The following is a 22007-nucleotide window of genomic DNA, read 5'->3' as shown; positions in this document are numbered from 1 at the left end:
ACAACTTCACCTTCAAGCAACGTCCAACAATATGCTTTACCACCATGGATAGCATCCAAGATTTCGAGACCGTCCTTTAATAGGTTCACCGACCTGAGGCCCTCTCCCAGCCTCTTATTTTCTTCGCGTTCAACACCAAGTTCCAATCGCAGACAGCGGAATGTTGCGTTGTGTTGCGGCACGTACAGTTGATATGTAGCGGCACACGGTGCGTATCAGGCTCTTGTTGCGCCTTCGACCACGTACTGACGCCAGACCATTATCTAAAGAATACAGACCTGAAGGTCACCCATCGTTCGCTTTTGTCACTGCTCGTCTTTACTATGCGTCATTTTGGAAAGGCAGACAAGACCCAGTGACGAGCCTAGTGGACCATTGGGCTTCATCTACAAATCTTCTTTTTTTTTCCCGTTAAGCATATGGCCCAGTTCCAGACCGCTTCTCTGATTGCGAAGCTCAAATCGTACCCTGTGGCCCCACACGGAACGGACTAAGTTTGGCCCTCACCAACATGATAATCCATCGATAAGCGACTTCAAGCCGACTATCAAGACCTCCGAGTATCATGTCGAAGAGCATCGTCCTGGATTCCTTGGAAAGATTTTGAAGGCAAAACCTGAGCACGCGCATTGTTGGATGACTTGGCACGCATGAATGAGACTGTGTTGGATCTAGTAGTTGTGAAGCGGATTGAGCGAAGGGTAGACTTTCTGGTTATTTCCACATCAGCTGTTTGCTACATGCTGAGCGCATTTTAGAGCGAAGCCTGATCAAATCGTCGAAGCGTTCTGCGACCTCAAAATTTATCTCTTCTTCCAGCTCGGCTTTTCCTCAAACATCCCAAACGTATGTCTCTTGTTTATCCCGGTACATTGAGTGGAAGCTAATGGTATCCTCTAGGGTGGAATTTCGAACTTGTAAGACTTGCGTGGACTTGCGTGGACTTTGCTAATCGAGCAGTTTCTTATCCTCTTCTACTAGCAGAACCCTCATTATACAAGGTTTCGGTTTTGACACACTCGAGATGACTTTGATGCAGATTCCGTACGGTTCCTTCATCTGCTTCTGGTGCGTTTATCATCGGTGATATCCCATATCGAGTGCTAAAGCATACATAGCATCCTATTTTCTGTCTGACTTAACACCAAAGCTTCAAAGAATAGCAGAACCCTCCTCATGATCGTCTTTCTCCTGCCTAACATCGTTGGTAGCTTGTGTAAGGGCATCAAACTAGCTAAGCTAGTCTGCTGATCTGATCCTTGGGCTCAGATGAAGGCTTGGGGTCCTGCAACTTCAAAGCCTACGCGCCTGATTGGTTACTGGTTGACTGGATCGTACAGTGCTACGTTCGTCCTCGGACTGTCACTTGTATATGGAAACGTCGGTGGTCAAACGAAGAAAGGTAGGAGTCCAAAGATTATTCAGGTTTTGATCTCTTCTCACTTCGATTATTCTAGCCATCACCAATGCGGCTGTCTTCTTGGGTCTATGTACAGGGTATGCAGGCGAAGCTGTTAAAAGAATATGCGTAACTAACTCGCTGGTGATACCTAGAAACATCGTCAGGCGCTTTCTCTTCAAGACTTCAGAGGCACCAAAATACACCACCGGTATTGTCGCCAATATCGTCGGAGTCTTCGTGATTCTAGCCTTGAGGACCCTGTTCTTGACGTCGAATAAGCGGAGAGACTGAGAGATGGCGGAAGGAGGAGTCAAGTGCACAGCGATGGTGGATGATATAACGGATTTTGCGAATCCTGCGTTTAGATATGTAGCGTAGGGTTGTAGGTTCAATCCTTTTCAAGTGTGGGAAATTGACTGATGATATTGTAGTAGATGTGTTACTGTGTGGTTACGGGTTCTATATAATCCTAATCCTTTTAGGTGAACGTTGATGTGTTGCTGTAAAGTTTTGAGACTTGTCGGTGTTTCGCGTTTTGAATTCAAGGTCCTTCCCGTTTTTACTTCCTACGCCCGAGTCTGGTGAAAATGCCTCAAGCTATCTTTTGGCTCGCGCAAAATATCCTTCTGGACTTTTTTTACTTCCAGAGAATTCGAGTTCTGTGTTAAATATCCGAGACTAAAATGTGAATTCAGGCCTCAATGTTGCTCAAGTGCATTCTTGGGTGAGTTGTACACGTGAGAAATGGAAATATCGAAGAACAGCCAGCAGCTAAACCCATACATTTATCTCCCAAGAATTTAATTTACTTCACTTCTTCAATACTTCTCTTCGACGAGACACCACCAGTCCTCCCATCTCCCCACAATCGATGCAACAACACAGCAGATGTCCCAATCCACACCACCGCACCCGCCAAAAGGTCCACACAAACAGAAAACGAGACCTTGTATGATGGTCCGTATATGCCTATGAGCAGCGGCATGTCAACTTGGGGGGTGCCCTCAGCATCAAAAGACGCGACTAACCAGAAAAGACTTGCAGCCCAAGGATACCCGGGAACTGTGCAATGGCATTAGTAATGCCTATCACCATCCCAGCGGCTGATGTTCCCCGGGCGGCTTCAAACGGTTTGGCCAGAGCACGGCGTACACAGACCCAGCGGTTGCAGTTGCTACGAGCAGTGCAAAGTAGCGCACCACAGGCACCTGGAGCCCGGTCAGAAAAGGCCGATGTGTCGGACGTCGAGAGTGACTCACGTTCACGGTGAGCAGTATTATACAGTAGATGATATTGGTAAACTCCACTAGTACCGCCAGACGATCAGTCAACTACATCTGGACAGACAGAGAACCAACCACGCACGCCCCATAACTATCTGGAAAGAGTTCCAAAAACGCTTCTGGATGAGCCATCCTAGCGTGTTCAGTAATACAAACACGCTTAGTGACGGGGCCATAGAAAGTACGTTGCTCAGCGCCGTGGTTGTAGATCCTACAACAGATTTCAATACTTCACTGCCGGGAGCAACAGAACACCTACCAAGCTCGTATATCACTGTAGGCAGGACATACGACAACCCAAATCCACCCACTGCATGGCAAAACCACACTGCAGAGAACGTCCAAAATGTCGGATCCGCAAAGAGCCTCAACACCTCGCCCTTATCCCAAGTCTTTCCCTCCTTCGAAGGGGCATCTCTAGACAACCGATCGATTATCTTCGCTTGTTCGCGCTCTGTCAAGAATGTAGCTGTCTGCGGAAAATCGGGGAGTATGAAGAAAGTCGTCACCCCCCATTAGGATTGCCGGTATACCTTCTGCTCAGCGTCAGGAAAAAAAGTCAAAAGGAAATGAACACACACTTGCCGATGATAAAGAGCCATCTCCATCCCGCTAGAACCCCATCCGCATATGAAATCGCAAACGCCAGGAAACCCCCTATGAAACCGCTAACCTGGCCGAACGAGTGGAATGCAGCAACTCGGAGGGCCGGCTCTTCTGGTCTAAACCAGAATGCGAGGTAGTATATCACACAGGGGTAGTACCCCGCTTCGGCGGCACCCAGTACTGGAAGTGCTCAGAGTCCAGCGGGAATGACACTAAGAAACACACGTACAGACTCGGCAAGTTATGAGGCCACGGTAATTTTGCACGGATGCGATGCACATGACGATGACTCCCCATGTTATCATGATTTAGCCGATCCAGAAGCTCGGTCTATTAGCAAGGCTATCAGACGATGTATCCTTGCTAGGTGAAGCACACCCACGTTGTACGCTTCATCAGGAGCGTAGAGACCAGCTCAAAAGCAGCATGGGGGTAGAAGAAACACGAAACAATCCAGTTCCAATCTTGCGTACTCAGGTGCAGCTGTTTCTTGATCCCGTGTCCTTGTTCGATGTTGATGATAGCGGCGTTGGAGATGTTGATGTCGATGCGCATGTCTAGGTAGGTTATGCATAACCATGGGATGATGCGAACATCTGTTATGAGGAAGTCAGCAAAGACCAGGGTGATTTCAATTTGGATACATACCAATCCGCCGTTGGACTTTCCTGAGTTCTTCGTCAGATAAAAGCGTATCAGGTCCATGGGAAGCCTTTTCGCTATCGACACTCCCTTCTGCAAGATCCATTCCCAGGAAAATGGTAAACGAGGATACACCTCAAAGGGATCTGTTCCCGCAAGGAAGGACTTTTATACGCCTCATCATTGGGAGCTCAGAAGACGAGCTCATGTCGAAACCCATTATGAAATGCGGAGTGGAGAAACTGCTGGGGGTAAGTATATGGTTTCGCCGCGAAGAAGCTTCTGATGAAAAGATGTTAGCCTTATTTGGGATGCTTTCATGTCGACCAGAAATGTGGATGTCAGAATTCCGAATGGGATAGCAGGATAATGGGGGCCGTGGCCAAGGAAGGAATATAGCCTTAGGTTTCCGTAACAGCCCCGGTCAGGATAAAGGAAGCTGAAGTCTCAGTTTCAATTTTAATTTGAACCTTGCGCGTCGGATCCACGTGATTGCTATCCTTCCTCATCCGGTCCTCCTCAGTCTCTTGCCGCTACGACGAGTCTGTACAAAGGCCCTCAACGTCTACATACTGCATCTTCGTTCACATTTCTCGAGTCTTATCAGCGGATCGCGACGAGATTCTCCATGGAAACCTAGCATCATCGACGATTCCTCTTGCGCCATCGTCATCCCACGGCCAGTGACCACTAGGTGCAACTATTCCTGGACGATAGCTAAAAACGGCAAGGAAATGGTGCAACTATCACCTCATCTCGTTTCTCGGGCCTGCCTCAGGTCCCTTCTGAGCACGAGACTATCGTCCTTTTCTCACTCATTTAAAAATGTACCAGTGAAATCACCCCGGCAGTCCATACCCCAATGCCTGCTCCAGTCTACCCAAAACCCCTTCTAGAGCCCTACCCAATCCCCTCACCAACTCAAGCCCCCCTCGACTGGGCCCCGCTCGCCATCATCGACCTCTCCAAATTCGAGGAACCCAACGGTAAACAGGACCTCGCAGTTGAACTCAAAGATGCGGTGAAACGCTGGGGTTTTTGGACCGTAGTGGGTGCAGGCTTCACCCAAGAGGAGCTGGACCGCCAGCTTGCTATTGGGAACACGTTTTTCAAGCTCCCGCTTGAGGAGAAGAGGAAGTTCGCTTGTGATTTCTCGGTTGGGAAGTGAGTCCTTTATTGTTGTTATCTTATGGTTTATTTATCGAGTGTTCGGTTAGCTACTTTGGGTACAGAGAGCCAACGCGGTTCGTCAGTCGTACGGATGTTAAAGAGAATATGGAAATGGTGGGGTTTCTCGTTCCTCATCTCGTTCCAGCCATTCACGTATTCTCTACCTCAGCTGAACGTGCCCAAGTTCACACCAGACTATGCTAGCATCCCTCAGCACCAGCTCGTCAAAGCTTATCACGACGAGATTGCCCAGTTCCATCGGAGAGTGTGGGACGATGTCATCCGGAAACTGTTTGTCCTGTTCACGATAATATTGGAGCTGCCAGAGAACTACTTTGTCGATCGTCATGGTTATGAGGCGCCATCAGAAGATCATCTCCGCTATGTTGGTTCTTCAATTCAGCGGCTTGTTCATTGGTAACATCTGGGTAGATGATTTACCATCCTCGGACAGTTGAAGATGATAAAAAGATCTCAGACCAGTGGACTGCTGGCCATACAGGTAGGCTGGTTTCGTAGGCCGTTCGTACTATGCTGATATGGACAATATAGACTTTGGTATATTTTTTCTGTTTTATGACCATGAAAGCGGAATTTAAAGTACATAACAGGCTCTCTTACCCTTCTCTTCTCGCAGCCCGTTGCAGCGTAAGGTCAACTCTTCGTAGCGCTTACATGCACTGACTATGTGCTCAGCCTCCAAGTCAAAGATCCCAATAACGAGTGGAAAATGGGTCAAGTACGTCCCAGGAGGCATTACCTGCAATGCTGCCGACACGTTATCATTCCTAACCAAGGTGAACGACGGAGCAATTTCGTTGCCAATGACCTATAAACTCATCGTTGCATCGATTTAGGGATACATAAAGAGTACCATCCACCGCGTCGTCCGTCCACCTCCCGACCCATCGCACCTCGAACGTCTCGGGCTCTTCTACTTTGCGCGACCGGGTAATGACGTACCGATGGTTCCCGCTCCGAGTCCTGTGCTCTTCCGCGAAGGGTTGGTGACTGAAGATGAAACGAAGGTTACTGAGGACTCAGTCAGTGGGTATGGTACGTACTATGTCCTGCAAGTTTGTTGGCGTAGTATTCATGGTTTGTGCTTTCAGAGTATGTCCGTGCAAGGGTGAAGAATGTCCATGACCGGAAGGCGACACGTATCGCTGAGAATGACCCGGATGCGGTGTTCCAGGTTAAGAACCTGACAGTGCAAGATTACTATGTCTGATAGGCATTCATTACAAGCTATGCTACTCTTTGAACTGGCATGCCTACCATGAGTCGCACTCGATTCATTTGTACACCTATGTATTACTCTTCTAACTCGACTCCATGTTCATATTACGAGTATTTATTACATCTCTAACTTCATCCCCGAGACGAAACATGCATTAACACCACAGCGCCCTGCATTACAGGTACTCGCCAGTACTTTCGGCTTTCAGGCCGATTCCAATTTGGGGCCAGTCCAGTCACACAACAGGCCAGGCTCCACACAACAGCTCGCTCTCCTCGAGGCCACGTCCTCGACTCCGACTCGTTATATATCCCAATTACTGGCTTTCGTCTCCTTACCCTGGTCCTTCTCAGCGTTCCTGGACACTGTACCTCCCATTCTCAAATTCTCGTCATGTGGTGCTACAGTATAACAAATGGTCGAACGCCTCAGGGGATTTGATATCAGAGCTAGCTCCCCTCGAACTTGAAGAAGTCCAATTTCCACATCTCTGCGCAGCCTCAAGACAGTCATGGCAGAAAAAAAACCCTTCACAAGGAGGATAGAAGACCAAGAAAGTGAAGCCACGGAAGGATTCGGGAACGCAGCCATCCGTGATCGAGTGCGTTACCAACTCGTCGACGTTTGGGACAAGATAATTGACATTTTCATCTTATCAGGTGGTCTGTGTCTCCTTTTCGACGCGCTTTATTACTAGCTAGGGCGACCATGGCCCCACATTTCAGCATGTGTTGGTTCTGCCGCGTCTTTGCGCTCAAGGCCCACGTCCAAGCGCCACCACGACCACCTCTCCCTCCGTATCTCGCCTACGAGCTCGCTATGCTGCGACGGAAGAGGAACGCTCCGTGGAGGCACCATCTCATTGACCGGGATTTATGGGAGAAGGGCTTCCCTTCGCACCGAAGACAGTGGTTCAGCCAGATCCTGAGAATTCGAACATGACTACCCTTTTCTCTCTCACCACACCCCGACTAGACATCTTATATCCCAAATGAGCCTCCACAAGTTGATCGCATCGATCCAGAGATTATTTCGCTCTCTGCGAACCGGAACCGGAACCGGCAACGGAAGCGGTGTGTCATACGTGTCACTGTTGGAATCTACGTACTCCGTCACCACTTCTTCCTCCACATGTTGCGGTTCCAGTTCCTTTATCCACTCCGGCAGTTCGTCCCAGCTCGTATACCTGTTATCGGCCCAGAACTGCTCTTCAGGTGTTTCAGGCGGCGGACGGACGTTCGCAGCGTCGAATCCCAATTCAAGCACCACCGGGTCTCCATCCGTCTCGAAGCTCTCTAGAGCTGGGCATATACACTTGACCAGGAGCACCAACGCCGGGTTGGCGCCGTTGATAGTCAAATGGTGGATATACGGCAAGATGAGGGATTTGGATTGTAAAACACCTCCGTGGTTGACTGCTGGGGAGTAGAACTTTGGGGGGTAGTAGAACTCTTTCGAGTGGTAGAGATACTGGAAACGGGCAGAGTAATCGGCGTCTTGGACGTCGTATGTGAATCGCATTTCTAGGGAATCGATGGTTCTAGGGGGGAAGAGGGTGTTGAACCGGCTGATGTAGGCAAAAGGCATTTGTTGGCTGACATTATGGTAGAGGAGTGTTATATGTCGGATATGGGATAGATTTGTGAATATTAGGGGGAAGCCGTAGAATAATGTGTCTTGGACGGAGACGGTGAGGGAACGACAGCAGCGACAGAAATAAGCGCCTAGAGAGAGCTGTGCACCGTCGGAATCTGTGACGATGCTAGAAGTGAAAACGGGATCGGTTTGAAGGAGTACGATGTACTTGTAGTAAGCATATGAAACGATATGCAGATGTGTGAATGAGACTCGTAGGAAAGTGAGCATCCATATTCGACAAACGCGAAGTGAGGCCCTCATGAAGAAATGACGCTCCTTTTTGCTCAAGGGAAGAGCCCATATCCCCTCGATAATGAGCGCGATGATTTCGATTGGTAAGTAGGGGAAACGATCGATAACAGAGGACGGTCTCGTTAGACTCATGATGGTTGTAGTCCTGTTGCCGTTAGTAGCTGAAAACGTCTTAACGCTGGACCCGGACCTCGGGCCGAATTCTCGAACATAGCAAGTCCCACACCATGTCACATCACCCTACTTAATAGGTCGCACGGTATTGAAGATTCACGCTTACCACAGAATGGTATTTGAGGATGTCGATGGACCGTGGCGCGATAGAGGCTGGGTGGTCGCGGAGCTGTTTCAGTACGAGTTAAGACATTCGTAAGCGTGGTGGTGCCGGCAAGTTACAGCAATGCGTCTGCGTTCACCCGAAAGGATTAAGATTGTATAGAACACATCTGTACCCATAAGCACACAGTAATGATGGCCTACAGCCATCTCACTGTAACATCATCAGTCAATTTCCAATGCCCGAAAACGAACTTGGAACCTACAGCTACATATCTAAACGCAGGATTCGCAAAATCCGTTATATCATCCACTATCGCTGTGCACTTGACTCCTCCTTCCGCCAACTTTCTGTCTCTCCGCTTATTCGACGTCAAGAACAGGGTCCTCAAGGCCAGAATAACAAAGACTTCAACGATGTTGGCGACGAGCATACCTACAATGCCGGTAGTGTATTTTGGTGCCTCTGAAGTCTTGAAGAGAAAGGGTCCGACAATGTTTCTAGGTATCACCGGTGGTTTAGCCGCATATATGCCTTTAACGGTGTTGTCTACATACCCTGTACATAGACCTAGGAAGACAGCCGCATTGGCGATAGCTAGAATAAATAGAGTGAGAAAGAACCAAAGCCCGCATACATCATAGAGTTCCACCTTTCTTCGTTTGACCACCGACGTTTCCGGATACAAGTGACAATCCGAGGACAAACGTAGCGTTATACGACCCAGTCAACCAGTACCCAACCAAACGCGTAGGCTTTGAGGTTGCGGGACCCCAAGCCATCATCTAAACCCAAGGATCAGATCAGCAGACTAGCTTAGGTTGGTTTGACGACCTTACACAGCTACCAATGATGTTAGGCAGGAGAAAGACGATCATGAGGAGGGTTCTGCTATTCTTCGGTGCTTTGGTGTTAAGCCACACAGAAAATAGGATACTGTGTGTGTTTGAGCACTCGACATGGAGTATCACTGATGAACACACCAGAAGCAGATGAAGAAACCGTAAGGGATCTGCATCAAACTCGTCTCGAGTGTGTCGAAACCGAAGCCTTGTATAATGAGCGTTCCGCTGGCAGAGAAAGATAAGAAATGGTTGTAATATCGAAGCCCACGTGAGTCTTACAAGTTCGAAATTCCGCCCTAGAGGGTATCATTAGCTTCCACGAAGTCCCGGGACAAATAAGAAACACACATTCGGGATGTTTGAAGAAAACCCGAGCAGGAAGAAGAGATAAATCTTGGGATCGCAGAACGCTTCGACAATCTGATCAGGCTTCACTCTACAGTATGCTCAGACCGTTATCACCAGCATTACCAATAAAGTACCGACCTGTGAGTATCAGCACCAGCTTGATCATCCCTCTTACGACTCAGAACTACAAGCCGATCCTCATCCTTGAACCACCGTGACTTGTAATATGGAGAATCAGGAACAAACGTGAACATGACGATCGCCCAGAACGAGCAGAGCGCTCCGATGATAAGAAATTCGTAGCGCCACGACGGAAGAGCACCTTTGATCTGAGGAAGAGCGCATCAAGACAACCATCCTAGTCCGAAGAATTGAGCACATACATGTCCAATGGCATATCCCAATAACCCACCGAGGGCGATCCCAATACCATTTGCGCTATACCAGAGTCCGATTCGGATGGGTTGCTGGCTACGTGTATACCACAGCCCGGTGATCAGAACGAAGGCAGGGTCAGCTGTAGACTCTGCCGCGCCAGAGAGAATGCGCAGGATCATCATGTCTTTGAAGTCCTTCGCTGTTGCTTGTGCCATGAGAAGCACGCCCCAGAAGAAAATCTGCCAGGAATCACGATGTCATGGTGGGGTCTAATAGGTATCGCAGAAGTGAACACACGTTGACAGCGAGGTATTTTGCGATAGGAAATTTCTGCATAAGGAGATTTGTCGGGAAAGCCCAGAACAGCCAGCCAACTGAAGATTCAATGAGTTCACGGAGAAGAATATAGAAGGCTCATGCGCACAGTAGAAGACACTTGATAGCCATTGCTGTTGGCGTTTACTGCACGATAAGACGAGTTAAACAACGCGGAACGAGCACGCGTACATATTCCGTTTTCCCTAAAGCTAGATCTTCCTTGACTGTAGTCGACGAAAATGAGAGGATTATAACGAAGCGAACAAGGGCAACTCACTCCCGAAGATCGCAGCATACGAAAGCGTCGTCTTATCGCTGCGTAAACCTGGTCAGTGGTGGAATTTCACAATCGTAAAACACCACATACATATAGTAAAACTAGAGCGTCAAATGTTAGAATGACTGGGAATAAACAGTTAGGCGGACTCACCATATAACAAACGGCCAATGCAGGAATAACCAGCAAGTCAACCCTTCGCTCAATCCTCTTAACGACCACCGGATCCAACACGGTCTCGTTCATGCGTGCCAGGTCATCCAACAACGCGCGCTCAGGTTCTGCCTTCAAAATCCTTCCAAAGAACCCAGGACGAGGCCCTTCAACATGATACTCGGAGGTCTCGATAGCTAGCTTGAAGTCGCTCATCGATGGATTATCGTAATGGTGAGGGCCAAACTTAGTCCGTTCCGTGGTAGTGCCATGGGGTAGGTTTTGAGCTTCGCAATCAGAGAAGCGGTCCGGAACTGGATCATATGCCTATCGGAAAGAAAATTTGTAGATGGGCCCTAACGGTCGTCATCCCTTCTATTAGGCTCGTCACCAGGCTCTCTGGTGCCTTGTTCGCCTTTCCAGCGTGGTATGAGTGAGGACCGGCAGTGACGAAAATGAACGATGTGCGTGTATTCTTTAGACAATGGTCTGGCATCAGTACGCGGTCAGAGGAGCAGTAACAACCCTATACGCACCGTGTGTTGTTCCATGCCAAGGCAACTGTACGTGTTTTGCCGCGACATTCCGCTATCAGCAATAGAATCTCGGTTTTGAACGCGAAGAAAATAGTAAGAGGTTGGGAGAATGTTTCAAGTCGATGGAATTACTAGAGGGCCGCTTCAAAGATTTGGGTGTTGTCCATGGCGGTAAGGAGGTTGCTTGAAGATGAAGCTTGAAGTTGTGGATGGATGACGAGGGAAAGGTGTCAAGCGAAGAAAATTCCCAGGCTCAGTACCTCACATTTATTTGGCACTATTGCTGCATATACCCATGTTTACAAGAAGAAACACCAAGGTGATATACTTTCAGAACACGACTCAAAGACTCACATAAATAATACATTCGTTGCTTCGTTGCTAGATTCAAATACTTCTGTCTGTACACTACTCCGCTCTTTATAAAGTTTCCGTCGTAAAAAAAAAAAGAGTTCTGCTAATACACAGCAGAACCAGAATTACCATCGCGTCGACTATCTACATCGCACATCCCGTAATAAGCATTCGAAATTCTAAAAATACAAGACTGGGGTACGCACTATATGACCTTGACTGAAAGTTTACCCTTTGCTGCAAGTCGGGGGAACTGCGCTTTAAGATCCTCCGCCCTGACTTCGAGGCTCTTCCGAGGGGCGCGCAGAAAGTTCATCAACGGCAAGGATAACGAACCTTGGTCCCAGTGATTCTCCTCTTCGTCCGACGACCTCTTCTGAACCTCGATCGTCAGCGTTTGAAAACACGTCGTCAAATGGTGGGCTGGCGAGGATCTGGTCAAACTCGTTCCACTCTGGCTGCGACGCGGGGATCACCAAACTGAACGAAGGCCCTAATTCGATGTCCATTATCCGCAAGGCTGGCATTTCATCAGAAGCTGTCACTCTCTTCAGGCTTTGGATCCACCATAGCAAGCAGTAAGATCCATAGAGCCCATGTGTGATCATGAAAGTAATCTTTCGTAGATGCCCCATTCTGACGATAGGAAGTCTGTCCAATGGATGAGCGTTTGCTGCCATATCTCTGATAAGAACATAAGGCAAAGAGGTGCACATACAAATACTCACAACAATTGAATGTCAACAACAGAACGCGAAGCGTGTCTGATGTCAGTGTGAGCATTTTGTCGAGATGCTGGAAGTCGATAATGTTGCTAAGACTAAATGCAAACTGATGCAGTTCGTTGATAGATACAGGACAGGTTTTTGTCTCCAATATCGCTTCGATGAGGGCAGGACACCTATATGAATAGCTGCTCACGACGCTCAAGTCTCGGATAAGAGGTCCGCGACGTGTAACGTGCGTGTGCTCCAGTCTTGGCTGGCTCGTCTCATCGCCTCCAAACATAGATATCGTATACGGGCTAGTATGATGCACAAATAACCGTTCCAGCTTTGGGGACCCTTGTAATATGGAGCACATCTGGTCCAACCCATTCTTGAGAAAGAAGATGTCATAAAGATATATTTCGCGGAATGAGTGAGATGAGAGCCGCGCCAGCGATCCATCGCAGAAGTCGGCGAAGCTAGTGACATCATAAAATTTGATGACTTCGAGATTCTGCATTAATCGGAGGAGAGAGTTGACGATGTCGGACCTGGGACGAAGAGCGCCACGATGATACTCGTGGATACAGAGTGTCCGCACGAGGGAAGGAATATGTGAGGATACCACACATAGGTCGTGGAATCTCTGGAACGCATCGAGATGGGATTTCCCGTTAAGATTGAGCTGCTGAAAGAGCAGGGTGCGGCTACGTGAGGAAAAATTGCGACAGGTGAGGGAGCACGCTTTGAGATCATCGAAGTCGTGAACCTCGTCGATTATTGCATCGATGAGCTCTTGAGGAAAGAACTCCGTCATGATTTCAGCTTGGATGAGTATGAGATAGGGAAGAGAACAGTAATTCGAGCCAGCTCCACCTTGATTTCCAAGACTTCGACAATCCTAGGTGTTTCAAAATCCAACGTTGTCCGCTGAAAAACAGAGAAGTACAGTCAGTGTCAAAGCAACATCGGTGAGAAATAGGCCAGATACCTATCGCGACCGATGGCACTTCGCCCTAGGAGACCTTGGAGTACATATACTGCGTATTCGGCTCAAGGATTAGGAACGTGTACTATGTACCTTGGTCCCTCCACTCGTGTGGAGAATCATTTGGTACCAGTTCCAATGGGTAAGTATAGCAGTTTGACGTCACCAATGTTCGCAAACTGGACGCTCGTCTGAGAATGAAATCTGGACGCCACTGCTGATGACTGTAGAAGGGAAACGCTAGGAAAAGTGACTCGTGAGAATTTTCGGCCCGTAACCCCCGACCACAAGGTACCCTACTACTCCATCCTGCTTTTCTTCTACAAACTGCCTAGGACACATCTGCTGATCTCATCTATAGCAGCTGTACACACGAAGGGTCTCTGTCATCTCTACGTCATAGTAGCTCTGTTACATCAGTGGTTCACCATGACTAACGGTAAGTATTCGTTTCTTACAATTTTTCTTCCCTCCCATACTAAACGCATCACAGCTTATTAACTTTTCTATAGATTATGGTCATACACGCGAACCTGCTGAAATTGGCCTACTATATCTACTAATCTATGGTGGACGTTTCCAACAAATCCAAAACTCAGATACTTTGAGAACTCCGATACGATCCAACGCACTCAAATGGACTTTGTACGAGGAGAATGAATAGCTCTTTAATATCGATATGTGACGCCGCCGTCCGGATCCAAGAAATCACGCATCTCAAGGGTATCTAGGCCCTGGAAACGAAGTAAGGCAATGCCCATCAGACTCTGTTACTACCTACCCGGCCACGCGATTCTGGCGCTTACTTTGTTACCACTAGCACCAATGCCTCGTCGAGCCAGGACAACTATCGTATCTACCATCACACCCTCACCCGCTCCCAGAGACCAGTTCCATCACTCCATTCCGAGATTCATATTGCGGCGTTTTCATACTGGTCCTCGCAAGTGAGTGAACGCCTGCACCACGTGGCCCCTCTCTTAACTGATGTTTATAGATCCAAAGCAGAGCGACGCAAAGAGTATCAACGGACACACATCGATCCTGACCATGTCTTTTACTACGACTTGGCGTCAGGGAGCCTTGATGTTCGTTCGATCGGGACCATCTATGGGCTCAAGAATCTTTATAGGGACGCAAGCAACCCCAGCAACGTCAATGAGCTGGAGGAAAAGCTTTCCGTGCTAGAAAGAGACGCCGCTGTTATCATCGAAGGTCTTCATTCCAGTCTTTCCAGTGGGAAAGCCATTCTGAAACGGCATGATCTCCAACGGTTGCGGAAGTTCTTATTCATAATGCATTATCGCAAATTAGGAGTCCGAGGGTCGTACTTCAATCCTGATCATCCCACTGGAGGCCCGCCTCTTCGTTCATGGCTTGAGTGCTACAAAACCAAACATCAGTGTCAGACGCATACCGATGTGTGGTTACACGTCCTCCGCTATTACTTGGATACCCCTCATCCACAGATTCTTAACCATGCCCAGGCGTTGTATGATCAACATGGCCGGGAGAAGGTCGATAGTGCGGCGGCGACCCATATTGATCCCAACTTCGAGCATTACGAGGCCGTTGCGTACTATATGCAGGCTGAGGATTATTTCTTGTGCATATGGGAGGCTAATGCCGCGTCAGAATTCATTCTGACTAGTGGGTTTGGATTGTGGGAGGGTATTTCGGGAATAGGCAACCACATTCATCGTATTTTTGTCGTCAGCCCTCGGATTGCTGTCGTCTTACGTTCCGTCAGTCACGTGTACGAGGGTGGGCCTATCCCAGTGAACAGTTCACTGCTCAAAATTCGCCAGGAGAAACCTACCGTCAAACTCGTCAATGGGGAAAGCGCATTCGTGTTCCCTGAGGGCATGGACCAGTCGTCGTCAACCAATTGGAACCTTTTCAGATTACCCGATGATCTTTTCACATTTCCCATAACGAAGCTCTCCCTCTCTGAGACCGATGCTTTCAATAACGTTCTTCTTGCCAATGTCAAATATGATGGTGCTATCACGTTTCTGGGGAAAGAACGTATGCTGCGTACCATACGTGTTTACGATCATGAACCAGTAAACAAATATGATCGACAAAAGTTCATCTCATTGATGCGACATTTATCGGTGATCCCGACAGTTATGGCACAGGTGCCATTATCATGCGATCCAGTCGATGCAGAGCTCTACGCAGCCCTCATGGGGATACTGCTCAATGAAAAACCCTTCATCTCTCGCTACAACCGCGCCTTGTCGGTTTTCCAGCTAGTAAAAAACCCTTCCCTGCGCAAATCCTGCATCTTTGTATCGGAGCATATCTTCAATTTCCATGCTGCTTTACAGGGATGTCAAGACAAATTTGATAGGGCTATACGCAGAGCTGACTTTCTTTCTGTTACACTGGAACCGTCGCTATCGGAGGAGGTCTCTTTGCAGGTGTTTGAAGCGCTCGATCGGTTTGTATTGGATAAATTCAACGTGCGGCTGACTTACGATACCAGTGACGTGCTTGGGCAAGTGGGTAAGGAGGTCATGCTCATCGCATTCCTTGACTGGGTTATTGACGAGGCAGTCCATGTTTTGGATAAAATGCCTGTTGTAATGAGGAGAACACTACGGATTCAATTTCCATAAGGAAGCATAGCCAGCTGTAGCCTGAAGGAGAATGTTGGATATAATTCTGAATAAACAGAGCATTTCTATTAAGCTACTACGTTAAGGGGAGTACAGCCCAGAGCGACCACACCATTCTACAAAAGATGAATTTTAGTGAGTTTCTCGTCGCACAGCCGGTGAGTACTCACAAAGCTGTTGTTCTCGCAGCAAACGGGCTGGTTAGCACACGATGTCGTACCGAGGCCGATGACGGTGATGGGGTCACAAGTGAGACCACTGTAGATCCAATCAGCATCGATTTATGCGAACAAATATATTCAACTTACACGTTGGCGGTGACAGCACCGATGGGGATTCCCAAAAGACCCAAGGCATTCTGGGCAGCGTCAGACTTGGGCTAAGAGTATATGATAATTAGTGGTATTCCTTGAGAAAGATGAAAGAGATAATGAGGAACTCACGTCCTGAACAGACTTGCAGCATTGCGCTGAACCGGTGTTACACTTGCCGCCGGTGACGGTCGTGTTAGTCTCTTGTCTTGGGATAGAGCTACTGGCCACGAGAAGAGGTAAAGCCAGGATGGCAAGAGAGAAAGCAGAGATACGAGCAAACATGTTATGAAGCTGCGAGTTGAGAATATAGATTCCTCAATTTGTTGAGTCTTTTATACCGTCTTCATCATGCGGAGATAAAGACATAGATACCGACGCGACTGATTGACTGACTGAACGAATGTCATAGAGGAATTTACGAGGGACGGGGTTTTCATTTTTTCGTATCTTGTGGAGATCGCTGTTCGCGTCCGATCTTCTTCTGCTTCAAGGGTGCTCCATGGCCAAAATTCAAAAGAATCGCTGGTCTATTGTTGATTCCAAGTTACGAAAACTTTCACCCGCACTTCGCCGCTGTGGTTTTGCATTAGACATCTGCTGGGATGGTGGACTGTGGGTTTATGGACAAAGCCCAGATGGTTGGGATTGGTCCGTTGACTAGCAGGATGTTCCATATATTGAGTCTGGTATCTCTTCCCCGGCTTTATGAGTACAGTCCAGAGATGTGCATGGGTGAGGTCGGACACGGGATATCAGGTGAGGAGGTTATTTAATCTATTTTGTGGGACTCGCAATATCACAATGGTAAGCAACGTCGATAAGTACTTGAGTATCCATGTGTTGGCATTCGGGGTACATCTGCGCCAGATATCAGCAGGTATAAAAACCCGGTCCACGCACAGATCTGTTACGGTGAGTACCGACAGTATTAATCATGGTGAATACGGCTTTCAAATTTAAGTACATGAGAGAGATCGAGGCTAGAAAAAACCGGTTAGTACCAATCATACCGCCGCTTCTTCCTTCGTTTCTTCCATCTTGACCCACAACCCGCCCTGACAAATAAAAGGTCAACTCAGCTTTTCACACCGACGGAATTCTCAAAGAACGTACCTTGGCAAATAGCGTGATATGTATTCCTAACATAATCTTATCCTTGCCTTTGGTCGTCCCCGGCGCTGGCGTCCAGCTCTTTGGGGGAATACCTTCAGAAGGTTGGGCATCCGTGGCGAGGCTGAACGAAGAGAAGTTTTGCAGAAGTCGAATGAGGTAGTACGAGGCTTCGTTGTATGCAAACTAGCAAGAATTATCAAGTCTTATTGATACTCCGAGCTCCAAGCATCCTCACCTGTTGACCTAGGCAAATTCGAGGACCCGCATTGAAGGGGAGGAAAATGTATGGGTTTGGAGTCAAATACTTATGAACGCGGCTATCAAGGAATCGATCCGGATCAAATTCGAGAGCTGGGGGGGATGGATCAACGGCACCAAAGGACTAATGATCGTGTTTATCTCACCATCCGGGCCCCATAAATCTGTACGTCGATGCATCAGGAAAACAGAATACACCACTCTAGGCGGGACATCCGACAGCCATCAAGGATATCAAGATAAGATACTGACCTTGTACTACTTGGAATATAATATGGTGCTCGTCCATTGTTCGGAAGAGTCGTCGCCACTTTCGAGGTGCTGATAAAAATGGCCACATAAGAAAAGCACTAGGAAAAAGGCATAGCATGTCATACCGATTATTTTCTGGGCTGGAGTCCAATGCCATGGTCAGCTGCATTCAGTTTCAAAAGGCTACTTCACATACACAGTTGGGTACAAGCGCAAGGTTTCTGGACGAAATATGCCATAAGAAATTATTTCGACGAGGAGGATAGGAAATGGTTCTTGTACCATTGAGGAATGCTCGTAAATATTTCATATCGTGGATGTCCTCGTACGTGGGCTTCCCGTTGCCTACTTTCTCAAGGATCTCGGACCGTAACCGAGCAGTCATATCGGGATGTTCACACATCATATACACCGCGAAGGTTAGCAGGGAAGAGGTCTACATGTAGATACTGTGTGAGTACATCGTCAAGTAAAAGCCACACAAGTTGGAGAGCTCACCGTGTCTCTACCAGCTACCAATATGTTAATGAGCTCGTCCTGAATGACTTTAGGGTCTGAAGAACATCAAATTAGTATACCATAGCATTTGAACATGAGACAGAATACGTCTACCGTCGGTGTCCTGAACAAGACGGTCTAACAAGGACATGTTCTCGAGGTCTTTTTCCAAATCCACAGGCTTCACTCCTTTAGCCTTTCGATCAAATGCGTCGGAGAGCATGGGTTGGACAAAATGGTTCATGACTTGCCGCAGCGGGTGAACTCCGTCTGCCCATAATTCACGAAGGGGCCAGGATGGTCCCCTCTGAAGTCGAACAATTGTTTGCTCTTGTGCCTTCGCAAACGCCTCAACGAAAGAGTTAGAGGGATGATTAACAAAATGAGGATTTCCCGCCATCGGCGACCCGGGAGGGTAGGAAAGGCCAGCGGCCAACGAACCAACGTCTTTGCCAAAGAGATACTCAGTGGAGGAGTCCATCGTAAACCGAGCGACGGCGTCCTAGGCACATTATAAGATAGCGGCTAAAATTCACCAGGGTCATTGAAAACCCTACCTGGAAATTGATAGGATATCCTTCCCTCAGCCTCGCCTTGATTTGTGACATCGTATTGATTGTGTGCCTCTCGAAGTTGTCAAAGTCAGAAATACGAGCCTTGTTGAAGAAAGGCCTCGCGGTCGTCCTATGAAACCTGATCGGAGGCAGTAGAAGGATAAGCCTAAGGCGTGAAGAACATGTGGGGTATGCTTACTTCCACATCTCGCCTGCCATGAATTAGTAAACACACTTGTCTGGAGCATTTAATTTGGCTAAACTCACCATCGGAATTGAAGACGCCTACACCGGAAAGAGCTTTGGCAGCGTTGAAGATGACCAGACCTGGAATCCTGTGTTAATAGATGGGCAGACGACCAACGAGAACAAGACCTTTTTCAAAGTTCTGGAATTGTGTCGCTAGGACAGCCTGATGAAAGTCAGGAAATAACATTCAATGTTAGGCACCAGTACTCGCCTTGATATGTTCTGGCTCAGTCGTAAAGATCTGGTATAGCCGTTACAACCAGAAGCACAAGCAACCGTGAAGCCATTTACCCGTCTATCGGACGATGTGCCAAATGAAAAGGTATGCCCGTACTGTTCGCTCCATTTCTGAAAAACCTCCTCTGATACCCCGATCGTCAGCACGGAGCGCTATGAAGAGTATAGCTTCAGGCGAACCTGGATACCCATTCCTGAAGCTATCCTCAATGCGAGTCAAAATTGAGACTCTGCTCTCTTGAACGCTGGGCATCATGAGAGCGCCCTTTGCAGCAGCTTCTCTGTGAATGATAAAGCTTGTGAACCAGCTGTGCGCAACACGAACGATCAACTGCAGGACCACGGGAGCTACCAAGAAGAACCATGGAGAAATATGGACGTCGCGTTTTACGAGTACGCTTCGTAGAATCCAAGTAACCGCGAAAGGCAGAACTACGACAGTGAGAGTAAGTCTGGATAGATAGGCAAGTCCTGGGGATAAGGAGATAGACATGATGGATTATGTCTAAGCTGAGGAAGCGACACTTACTTAAATTCTCGCTGGGTGTAATAAAAGGTGACCGTTCATGTGAGCAACCGGAGATGTACTTCCGTTGTCGTGTTTATGGCTTTCACATCGTCTTATAAAGATGGCAGTTTGTCAGCATACTGTGTGTGGATTTCCCACGGACATCATAAGATATCTTGTCACCGTCGAATGATTCCTCCAAGATAGAGATAATGAACGAGGACAAGCTCGTCAAACCTGTTAAAGTCCTTCGTATGTATCGGGAAAGACACAATGTGTCGCGAGAGCACAGTTCTATGAAGCAGGAGTTGGTTAGTAATCGCTTTGTTCGTAATGGATCTTACTCATATCGAGGATTCCGGGCATAAAACGCCCTGTATTCCTCATCCCGTGGTGGTACTTCTATTCTGTACGTCTAGGTTCGGACGTCAGGATTTAGAAGGTAATCATGGGAGATTAGACGACACTGTATTGGCGTGTTTCCGAGATTGTCCTCTATATGGATTTCGGAAGAACTAGACACAGGTTCAGATTGATGTAACACCACCCTCGGGGTACAGCACCTGATCCCGACTCTTCAGATGGCTGTAATGTTATCCACGCTTGAGCTGCCATTGTCGGCATTAAGTAGGTGTCTCTCGGTCATTAAGCATGTGATCCTCATCTTGTCCACCGTCGCTTTTAAGAAAGTTCATTGGGGGTTGACAAAAAGGTCTTATTTAATTAAAGAGACGCTCAAAGCTAACTACGATCGTGTATGTCAGCCACTTAGTGATGAAAATAAGCGTACCGTGAAGCAAATAAAGGGATGCTTGCGAGTGGAGTCCTCTAGGAGGTTGAAACGCAGTAATTAACGTCGTCGCAGGCTGGGAAGTACCGAGGCTGCCTTAGGTGTGATCAGCTCACAGAGACGGCCATCTATCCCTCCCACCCGCTACTGGACCGAAAAAAGTGAACAGATAATGCATGTCCTTGCACCCTAGATAACCGTGTGTCGAGCAGGAAAGCGACAAAACATCCTTTTGCGTATTAACTGCTACAGTGGACCACAGGTCGCCGTTCTCGTGGAGCCTTACAGGATCCAAGAGATGAGGAATTCATCTCTGCATCAAATGCTGAGACACAATGAATGGAAATTTCACTCCAGACATCGTCCGGGAGTTGGCGAATGGGATGGGCCAGAGTTTCCGTGTCAGAAAGGTCCCTTTCCGTGGACAGAAAATGGAGGATTTGGCGTGTGAATATAACGATCTTGTTTCTATGCCTGCGAAATAACCGTCTCCTGAAATCGTAAAGACGTCTTGTCCCAAAGAAAGAAGCGATGCGCCGGTCTGATGAAGTTCTGCGATTCCGGTAAAGCGGGGTGGGTATCGATACTGAGGAGGGACGGTACAAATGCGAGATCAAAGGATGATGGATCCATGAACAAGGAGTATCCTGGAGGCAAAGTTCATAGTTAGAATATGCTCAGAGCTCTTGGCATTGAGGACGTACGTCGTAATTCGCTGCCACTCTCGGATACCGCGATAATATCAAGCTTGGAGTTCCAATACATTTGAAGACCAGAGATGAACCGCGGCTGAGACGAAAATTGAAACGAACATTCACAGACTAACAAGATACACCGAGAGTCAATAGACAGAACCCTGATCTTTATCTTGAAGTAATCGGCTGTGCGCTCGAGTGAAGTAAGGTAAAGAGAATGTTGAAGGGCTGGGTTGATTGATATTCGTCGACGACGTTATGAAGACGCGGGGATGTCACAGTCACGTGTGTGTGACATGATACCTACCATGATAAGGCCTTGAGGGCCGGTGCCGGCTACAGTGTCAGTAAGTAGTAACAGATTCAGAGACTTTTTCCATTGTCTGCGTTCTGAGTCGAATTTCTCAACTCCCCGCCAGGTAGGACACCGCAATCCCCTTCCCAAGACTCTGTTATGAGCTACGACATCTTCCGTTGATTGTTGGCTCCAGCTGCCAGTGG

General features: G+C 47.9%; 9 protein-coding genes across 9 annotated transcripts; 3 read left to right on the top strand and 6 right to left on the bottom strand.

The window, feature by feature from the left end:
* Nucleotides 1-985: 985 nt before the first annotated feature.
* On the top strand, nt 986-1831 carry EV420DRAFT_1196517 (uncharacterized protein). The gene is made up of 4 exons (XM_060466311.1): nt 986-1068; nt 1119-1402; nt 1458-1497; nt 1555-1831. Exons 2-4 carry the CDS (start codon nt 1270-1272, stop codon nt 1691-1693), a joined length of 312 nt encoding a protein of 103 aa, XP_060334177.1. The 5' UTR covers nt 986-1068; nt 1119-1269; the 3' UTR covers nt 1694-1831.
* A 376-nt stretch (nt 1832-2207) lies between these two features.
* EV420DRAFT_1735173 (major facilitator superfamily domain-containing protein) lies at nt 2208-4349 on the bottom strand (the record flags this gene model as incomplete). Its single annotated transcript, XM_060479999.1, has 10 exons — nt 3940-4349; nt 3670-3887; nt 3525-3621; nt 3265-3471; nt 3195-3218; nt 2945-3139; nt 2761-2896; nt 2662-2708; nt 2431-2610; nt 2208-2371 (listed from the first exon to the last, which is right to left on the bottom strand). The coding sequence occupies exons 1-10, from the start codon at nt 4037-4039 to the stop codon at nt 2208-2210; spliced, it is 1368 nt and encodes a 455-aa protein (XP_060334176.1). The 5' UTR covers nt 4040-4349.
* A 446-nt stretch (nt 4350-4795) lies between these two features.
* EV420DRAFT_1619096 (gibberellin 2-oxidase) lies at nt 4796-6334 on the top strand (the record flags this gene model as incomplete). Its single annotated transcript, XM_060475429.1, has 9 exons — nt 4796-5097; nt 5151-5217; nt 5273-5488; nt 5536-5605; nt 5656-5661; nt 5715-5751; nt 5828-5900; nt 5961-6159; nt 6216-6334. The coding sequence occupies 9 exons, from the start codon at nt 4796-4798 to the stop codon at nt 6332-6334; spliced, it is 1089 nt and encodes a 362-aa protein (XP_060334175.1).
* Nucleotides 6335-7117: 783 nt separating this feature from the next.
* EV420DRAFT_1196221 (uncharacterized protein) lies at nt 7118-8408 on the bottom strand. Its single transcript, XM_060466309.1, has one exon. The coding sequence runs from the start codon at nt 8363-8365 to the stop codon at nt 7301-7303; it is 1065 nt and encodes a 354-aa protein (XP_060334174.1). The 5' UTR covers nt 8366-8408; the 3' UTR covers nt 7118-7300.
* Nucleotide 8409: 1 nt separating this feature from the next.
* On the bottom strand, nt 8410-11281 carry EV420DRAFT_1196361 (MFS general substrate transporter). Its single transcript, XM_060466310.1, has 16 exons — nt 10830-11281; nt 10767-10777; nt 10677-10714; nt 10589-10623; nt 10506-10530; nt 10379-10455; nt 10087-10320; nt 9842-10032; nt 9704-9791; nt 9635-9651; nt 9494-9580; nt 9350-9446; nt 9163-9295; nt 9068-9107; nt 8782-9010; nt 8410-8723 (listed from the first exon to the last, which is right to left on the bottom strand). Exons 1-16 carry the CDS (start codon nt 11043-11045, stop codon nt 8721-8723), a joined length of 1521 nt encoding a protein of 506 aa, XP_060334173.1. The 5' UTR covers nt 11046-11281; the 3' UTR covers nt 8410-8720.
* A 550-nt stretch (nt 11282-11831) lies between these two features.
* EV420DRAFT_1525610 (uncharacterized protein) lies at nt 11832-13648 on the bottom strand. The gene is made up of 4 exons (XM_060472383.1): nt 13418-13648; nt 12448-13356; nt 12127-12392; nt 11832-12095 (listed from the first exon to the last, which is right to left on the bottom strand). The coding sequence occupies exons 2-4, from the start codon at nt 13241-13243 to the stop codon at nt 11925-11927; spliced, it is 1233 nt and encodes a 410-aa protein (XP_060334172.1). The 5' UTR covers nt 13244-13356; nt 13418-13648; the 3' UTR covers nt 11832-11924.
* A 45-nt stretch (nt 13649-13693) lies between these two features.
* Nucleotides 13694-16105, top strand: EV420DRAFT_1525608 (uncharacterized protein). Its single transcript, XM_060472382.1, has 3 exons — nt 13694-13853; nt 13908-14361; nt 14412-16105. Exons 2-3 carry the CDS (start codon nt 14168-14170, stop codon nt 16036-16038), a joined length of 1821 nt encoding a protein of 606 aa, XP_060334171.1. The 5' UTR covers nt 13694-13853; nt 13908-14167; the 3' UTR covers nt 16039-16105.
* A 1-nt stretch (nt 16106) lies between these two features.
* EV420DRAFT_1639768 (hydrophobin-251) lies at nt 16107-16634 on the bottom strand (the record flags this gene model as incomplete). The annotated part of the gene is made up of 4 exons (XM_060477018.1): nt 16107-16154; nt 16209-16296; nt 16347-16417; nt 16482-16634. The coding sequence occupies 4 exons, from the start codon at nt 16632-16634 to the stop codon at nt 16107-16109; spliced, it is 360 nt and encodes a 119-aa protein (XP_060334170.1).
* Nucleotides 16635-17356: 722 nt separating this feature from the next.
* EV420DRAFT_1619094 (cytochrome P450) lies at nt 17357-20006 on the bottom strand (the record flags this gene model as incomplete). The annotated part of the gene is made up of 14 exons (XM_060475428.1): nt 17357-17407; nt 17466-17648; nt 17701-17816; nt 17870-17925; nt 17976-18044; nt 18203-18411; nt 18474-18529; nt 18588-18975; nt 19031-19166; nt 19291-19354; nt 19403-19439; nt 19488-19517; nt 19568-19638; nt 19694-20006. The coding sequence occupies 14 exons, from the start codon at nt 20004-20006 to the stop codon at nt 17357-17359; spliced, it is 1779 nt and encodes a 592-aa protein (XP_060334169.1).
* Between the last annotated feature and the right edge of the window lie 2001 nt (nt 20007-22007).

Source organism: Desarmillaria tabescens, assembly GCF_030435595.1.
Source record: "Desarmillaria tabescens strain CCBAS 213 chromosome Unknown EV420scaffold_9, whole genome shotgun sequence".
Taxonomy (NCBI): Eukaryota; Fungi; Basidiomycota; class Agaricomycetes; order Agaricales; family Physalacriaceae; genus Desarmillaria; species Desarmillaria tabescens.
This window is presented reverse-complemented; position numbering and strand designations above follow the sequence as displayed.

What these genes read in the sequence shown, in the direction of transcription:
- EV420DRAFT_1196517 (XM_060466311.1), top strand. Translation starts at nt 1,270, where the DNA reads ATGAAGGCTTGGGGTCCTGCAACTTCAAAGCCTACGCGCCTGATTGGT. An exon ending in CGGTGGTCAAACGAAGAAAG is followed by an intron (nt 1,403 to 1,457) that starts GTAGGAGTCCAA and finishes CGATTATTCTAG; the next exon opens with CCATCACCAATGCGGCTGTC. An exon ending in TTCTTGGGTCTATGTACAGG is followed by an intron (nt 1,498 to 1,554) that starts GTATGCAGGCGA and finishes GGTGATACCTAG; the next exon opens with AAACATCGTCAGGCGCTTTC.
- EV420DRAFT_1196221 (XM_060466309.1), bottom strand. Translation starts at nt 8,365, where the DNA reads ATGAGTCTAACGAGACCGTCCTCTGTTATCGATCGTTTCCCCTACTTA.
- EV420DRAFT_1196361 (XM_060466310.1), bottom strand. Translation starts at nt 11,045, where the DNA reads ATGAGCGACTTCAAGCTAGCTATCGAGACCTCCGAGTATCATGTTGAA. An exon ending in GCTATCAAGTGTCTTCTACT is followed by an intron (nt 10,456 to 10,505) that starts GTGCGCATGAGC and finishes TTGAATCTTCAG; the next exon opens with TTGGCTGGCTGTTCTGGGCT. An exon ending in GCTGGTGCTGATACTCACAG is followed by an intron (nt 9,792 to 9,841) that starts GTCGGTACTTTA and finishes AGCATACTGTAG; the next exon opens with AGTGAAGCCTGATCAGATTG.
- EV420DRAFT_1525610 (XM_060472383.1), bottom strand. Translation starts at nt 13,243, where the DNA reads ATGACGGAGTTCTTTCCTCAAGAGCTCATCGATGCAATAATCGACGAG. An exon ending in GTTGTTGACATTCAATTGTT is followed by an intron (nt 12,393 to 12,447) that starts GTGAGTATTTGT and finishes GAGATATGGCAG; the next exon opens with CAAACGCTCATCCATTGGAC. An exon ending in CCAGCCCACCATTTGACGAC is followed by an intron (nt 12,096 to 12,126) that starts GTGTTTTCAAAC and finishes ATCGAGGTTCAG; the next exon opens with AAGAGGTCGTCGGACGAAGA.
- EV420DRAFT_1525608 (XM_060472382.1), top strand. Translation starts at nt 14,168, where the DNA reads ATGCCCATCAGACTCTGTTACTACCTACCCGGCCACGCGATTCTGGCG. An exon ending in TTTCATACTGGTCCTCGCAA is followed by an intron (nt 14,362 to 14,411) that starts GTGAGTGAACGC and finishes TGATGTTTATAG; the next exon opens with ATCCAAAGCAGAGCGACGCA.